Genomic DNA, 6,112 nt, shown 5'->3' on the forward strand with positions numbered 1-6,112 from the left:
TTTTTCTATGAAAGTATGTTATATAATAAAAACCAAGTAAGCCTGAATTTCATAATTTTGACAAAAACAAATATTCGAGCTTTTTAATAAAATTGCTTAGAAGTATTTTGAGTATACAATTCAATTTGAGAGCAATACAGTGCAAGTTTGAAGAACCTAGGACCTACAGTGGAGCTTTGGCAATTTTTTTTTTGTGTTAAAGAATTGTCGAACATACATACATACTTTGTTTGGAAAAAATGCGTTACACCGCCAAAAATACCAACATTTTTTCTAAACATTCTTATAAAAAAGTTTGAAAATTTCATGCAATTATGTTAAAATTCATCGAATTGTCATAATTTTTGTGCAAAGTTTCAAAATTCGGTGCTTATTTTTTTTTTTTGATAACTAACTGTACTTGCGTGAAAACATAATACACATTACAAAAAAAAAAAACAAAAGGAAAATAGCCAAAAGTTATTAAAATGTCGCTTCCCTATTTATATTTTCGCCACCGTATGTCTCTATGCACTAGAAGTCTCCTGAAGATAACCAGAGTTTTCTAATCGAAAATATTTATTTGCAAGAATTCTATACCATTTCTACGAAAACTTGTTTTTTCAAAAAAAAAGGGCATATTTTTTTGGTATAGAGAGCATAAAAATTCCGACCTTACTTTTTCACATCCAGTTTTGGGCCACCCTAATGTACATCCATACATCCATCATAAACAACCTCTAACACACTAATATCTGTCAATGCAGCAACAAAACCCAAGTTGTCTTATCTGTTCCTGCCAAATGCTCTGCTCTTCGCAAATTTTACAAATATGCAATGCAAATCTGGCCGCTATGCGATCAGTCTCTGCTTCTACTCAGCGCTTAGTAAGCCGTGCCGTGTCGCAACCGCTCGCCGCTGGTAGCTCCTGGCATCGTTTTTAATTGAACTTGAAAAAAACTTAATTTTCAAAACATGAATCGTTGGCGAAATCGCGTTGCTGTGGTAACCGGTGCCAGCTCGGGCATTGGTGCCGCCTGTGCCAAATTAATTCTGGCCCAGGGCATAAAGGTAGTGGGCATCGCGCGCCGCTCCCAGCGCTTGGAGGAGCTCAAGCATACCCTACCCAACAACCAGCAGCAACTCTTCCACTTCAAGCAGTGCGACATAGCACAGGCAAGGCAGGTGAATGCCGCATTTGATTGGATCGAGCAGGAACTGGGCGGCACTGACATACTCATCAACAACGCGGGCATTCTACGCGAAGGCAATCTGGTGGATATGCCCATTAGTGATGTACTCGATGTTGTGAATACGAATTTATTGGGATCAGTCTATTGCCTGCAAAATGCTTTCAAAAGCATGCGAAAGCGCGCCTATCCGGGACATTTGATATTCATTAACAGCACAGCCGGCTTGCCGGGCTACAATCCAGGCATGGAAGAGCCCAGCTTAAATATTTATACACCAACAAAGTTTGCTTTGAGCGCGATTAATGAGATTTGTCGACAAGAGTTGATAACGCTAAAAGCAAAAGTCAAGACAACGGTGAGTGAGTGTGCCGTGAGCAGTAGTCGAATATTGCAAACTGTAGATTATCATTCAGCTCCTTTTTTTTTTTTTCTTTTTTGGCTCTTTGAATTTTGCACAGAACATCAGTCCTGGCTGGGTCTCCACTGAATTCGTGTCAGAGGAGTCCAAGGCGCAGTTGGGTGATGTGATTCTGCAGGCCGACGATATTGCCAATGCGGTCATCTATGCGCTTTCCACGCCGCCGCATGCACAGGTGCAAGAGATTACGCTGCGCGCCTTGGGCGAGTGGTTCTGAAGTGGTGCAGTGGTGTGTGTGTCAGCATGTGAAGAGGATTCCTGTAAAAAGTGGGACTGGGTTAAATACTAGTACAGGACCACCACGCTACCTTGTAACCAACCAGGTCAGCATACCTGGTCTTCCAACTTTTGCAGCGGAGTAAATGGGACAGAAGCAAAGGGGTAGGAGAGCCAACAATCGCACACTGAAGAATAATGCGAACGCACACACACCCATACATACACACTGAAACAAACTGTTATCATAATACTCGTTATATATACTCGTCGTAGCTTGTTTACTATATACAAACTTACATATAAGCCTCGTGGTATTTATTTTTACTTTAAACGAAATGAAATTATGCTGTGTTTTGTTGTTGTTGTTGCTTTTTGTTTCTATTGTTTACTTTGTATTTGTACAACCGCGAACTACACAAAATTTTAGCCAGTTTCCGTCGGCGGCCAAGCTGATTGTTTTCAAACGATGAAGTCATTAAATTGTCATCACCTGGTAATCATAAAATCTTATTATGTATATGTATTTGTTGCTCTCGCAGCTATTGTTATTGTTTGCGGGCGATAAGTGCCCTCCAATGAGCAAATTAGGTAGCTAATAGTAACAAGTGTTTCATGTGAAATTAATTAGAGGCGAGTAGAGAGTGCGAGCGAAAAACAAATCAGAGCATGAAACACAAGAGTGCCGCTTGTGGGCTAATTGCAACAATAATAGAAATTTGGCAGCAATTGAATTATGCTGACTGTTCTATTGACAATAAATGTCAGCTCTAAGCGATTAAATAATTCAAACAGGCAGTTAAAGGAGACTAGTTAAAAACAAAAATAAATGGAGAAATATACGCAGAAATGTAAATTGGATGTACATTAGGGTGCCCATCAAAAATGCCTTTTTTGGAAATTTCAAGACTCTACCCCCTAATTTTATTCGTTTTTATGAGAAACATTATTGCATATTTTTATAGATTTATGAAAGGTAATTCAGAGCACAATGTGTTTACTAAATTTGGTCGAGATCGGCCAAGTAGTTTTTGAGATACGCATATATCATATAAGTGGGCGGTGCCACCCCATTTTCCTAAAATTTCTTGCAATACCCCTTTTTTTCTAAAGAGCGATTGTATATATCAATTTTGAATAAATATTTATGAACTCCTTAGCCACACTGCTCAAAAAACTGAAATTCCGGTACATACACAATATAAATCGGAAAAAAATCGAGTTATAATAATATACAAAAAATCAGTTATATCAAATAAATTTAATAACAGCAAAACTTATCCTTAATTTTTGAGATTTTTTTTTTTTGTCGAGGGTGTCGCGTATTTTCATCCATATAAAAATAGATTTTGTTCACATGCATGCATACATATGTTAACCCAAATTTGAAGAGGTTACAGGTCATAAAATTAATATTACTTTTATAAAAAAAAAATCACAAAAAAATTGCAAATTGATAAATTTTGTAAATATTAAAATAATTATTATTTATATGAATGATTGAATGAGTCACTTGAACATAAGAAATTTAGTTGTGGAACCATGAAGAAATTTAATTTATAATGATCCAAAACTCAGGGATAAAATTGGTATTTTTATATTACACTGCACTGTGGGAAATTTGGCCAAAATTTGGGGAAAAATTAGAGTTTTTGAAAAGTTAAAAGAAGCAGCAGTTTTTGTTTAGAAATCGCAAGACTTGCAAAATAAAATTGCAAATACCAAAATTTTTCTCAAAATTCTGATTAAAAAGTGTAAAATTTTGTTGAATCTTTGCCAAAGTTTCCAAATTTTTGTACAAAATTTGAAATATGGCCTTGCATGTTTTTTGTCAGACTTTATAAAAAAACTAGCAGAATAATAATTTTGAAACAAGTAACTTTTTTAGTTCACAGCAGAAAATTAAATGAAAGTAAAGCATAAAATAACACCAAAAAGCGCAAAGCTGATGAAAATGCGAAAATTTGTAAGCCTCGATCCAACGTAGATAATAAATTGCATAAACCATTGGAGCTGAACTTTTCAAGTAAGTATACTTACTTACTTAAGTATACTTACATATATGTAAGTGCAATGAAACGCCTGGGGCATTACTCAAATAGCTTAAAAGTATGCATGTGTGTATATATGCAAAAAAAGTTTGACACACAGGCACCTTCAAGTTATAATCAAGTTTAATTAAAAAGTTAAAAAGAACGTAAGAATGCGAAAAGTAAGCAAACTATGTCGGCTGTAAACAGCAACAATATACCACAGGTGAGAATGTCGCAAAAAAATGTACATGCATGTATGTAATATGTATACATATATGTACAGTGGTCCACAAAATAATAGGAGTGCGATAACTACTTTGATCGGTTTTAGCTATTTGTCTTTTGGTAATTTAATTTTTGATAATTTTGTATGAAAGTCTAGCTGGTTATACAACAAATACCAAATACATTCAGATTTTAATCTTTATACAAAAATTATAAAAATTCTGGAAATTTTGACAAAGATTTCAAACTTTTTAATTAGAATCTTTAGAACAACTTTTGGTATGCAGTTTTGTAGCCGATTTAATTTTGGTGCAAGTTTTAAGCTGCCAAAAGTTCCCCCTTTGATTTTTGGAAATTTTTGTTTTGCTGACAGTGTTCTCTATATAAAAGAAAATCGTCGAACACACTTTGTATGGACTAAACGTGAAACACCTTCAACCTAATAGAAGTGCAATATATTGACCAGTTTTGGGCTTTTTCTGTTTTGTTTGTTTAATTTTTTTATATTTTTTTCTTATAAAAGTCTAGCTGGTTTTACAACAAAAATCCAGAATTCAAACTTTGTACCAAAATTATAAAAAATTTCAATTTTTTTCAGATTTTAATCTTTTGTACAAAAGTTGTAAAAATTCTGCAAATTATCACCAAACTCTCAAATTTTTTATCGGAATCTTTAGAAAAAATGTTGACATGCAGTGTTATAGCCCATTTAATTCTAGTATAACGAAGTGCAGGTTTCAAGTTTGTAAAAAATTCCGTTGATTTCTGTGAATTATTTTTTTTAATGACATGCCCATGTTAAATTAACTAACGCCTTCTTCAAGTGAAATGCTAGTTCGATTCCATTGTCATTGGTAATCGTGTTTTTTGCTGGGTAAGTGCATACAAATATACATGCATGTACATACATATGTTTGTATTTACGAGAGTGGGTTAAATCCTTACCTGCGTGATGATGATGACAAGTGCGTGTAAGTGCATGGTGTGCGCCTTTGAATGTTAAAGGCGACAACACGAAATTTGGTTGCTTATTCGAAACTTTTTTACGCTAAGTTAAACAATACGCAACATTAACGCGCTCAAACACGCACATATTTTCATGACCTTGTATTTTTACCACGCTTATATAAACTCGCTGTCTTTTTTTCACTCCACTGATCTTTGTTCTCATCGTTGCTTTTTGCCGTTTCCGGATATAAACGCGGCCTGGCTGAATGTTGTATATTTTAACCCGAAACCCAGAGTCTTATTCTGTCATTCATGTGTCACATCCCCATGTATGTGCATTAGGGTGGTCCAAAAATGCATGTAAAAAAAGTAAAGTCGGAATTTTTATATAGAAAAAAATTTTGTTTTGAAATAAAAAAGCTTTTTAGAGGTCGCTCAAAGCGCTCAATGTTTTCCATGTTTTTTATATTTGTAAAAAACCATATTTCGTAGGAATGGTATAGAATTTATTTTTCGATCGGAAAACTCTGTTTCTCTTCGGAAGATTCCCAATAATAATACCCAAGTATCTATATAACTATTTTTTCATAGTAAATATATTTTATAGGTCCCCCAAAACCTCCCGAGAATGCCAGAAAATGCAATGGGGGATAAATAAAAAATTCTTTAGTATTAATAAGTGATTAAATAAACAATTGGATATTATTATTGGAAGTCTTCTGAAGGGAACCAGAGTCTACCGATCGAAAAATATTGATTTATAAGAATTCGAATACGAAAACTTAATTTATTCCCAGCGACCTCCAAATAATTTTTGTGTACAAAAAAAAAATAGGGGGTGAGTGCATTAAAATTCCGATTTTACTAATTTTGAACCACCCTAATGCACATGCATGTATAACATATTATATACAAGTATGCATGGAAGTAGGCATCAATTGTCGCTGCGCAGTTTTTATGCCTGTAGCGACATAATGAGCAACTCAAAAATTAGGATACGCTTTAAAAAAGGAATAAAGAGCAACAGGGGCAAAGGTGAAAGGTGGAAGGCCAAAGAGCGAAGGTAATATTTCACTTCAACGCGCAGGCATAACACATAT

General features: G+C 34.6%; 2 protein-coding genes across 2 annotated transcripts in view; one reads left to right on the plus strand and one right to left on the minus strand.

Annotated features, from left to right (window-relative positions):
- LOC118734420 (eye-specific diacylglycerol kinase-like) overlaps window positions 1-6,112 on the minus strand; it is a 325,708-nt gene that overhangs the window by 98,564 nt on the left and 221,032 nt on the right. The gene's annotated exons all lie outside the window — the stretch shown is intronic.
- Window positions 704-2,645, plus strand: LOC118732963 (farnesol dehydrogenase). The gene is made up of 2 exons (XM_036462099.1): window positions 704-1,527; window positions 1,631-2,645. The coding sequence occupies exons 1-2, from the start codon at window positions 955-957 to the stop codon at window positions 1,805-1,807; spliced, it is 750 nt and encodes a 249-aa protein (XP_036317992.1). The 5' UTR covers window positions 704-954; the 3' UTR covers window positions 1,808-2,645.

Source organism: Rhagoletis pomonella, unplaced genomic scaffold, assembly GCF_013731165.1.
Source record: "Rhagoletis pomonella isolate Grant_MI unplaced genomic scaffold, Rhpom_1.0 Rhpom_scaffold_00002, whole genome shotgun sequence".
Classification (NCBI taxonomy): Eukaryota; Metazoa; Arthropoda; class Insecta; order Diptera; family Tephritidae; genus Rhagoletis; species Rhagoletis pomonella.

Bases quoted from the DNA above. Each gene is read 5' to 3' on its own strand.
- LOC118732963 (XM_036462099.1), top strand. From the start codon at position 955: ATGAATCGTTGGCGAAATCGCGTTGCTGTGGTAACCGGTGCCAGCTCG. The intron at 1,528-1,630 runs GTGAGTGAGTGT...AATTTTGCACAG, and splicing joins AAGCAAAAGTCAAGACAACG to AACATCAGTCCTGGCTGGGT.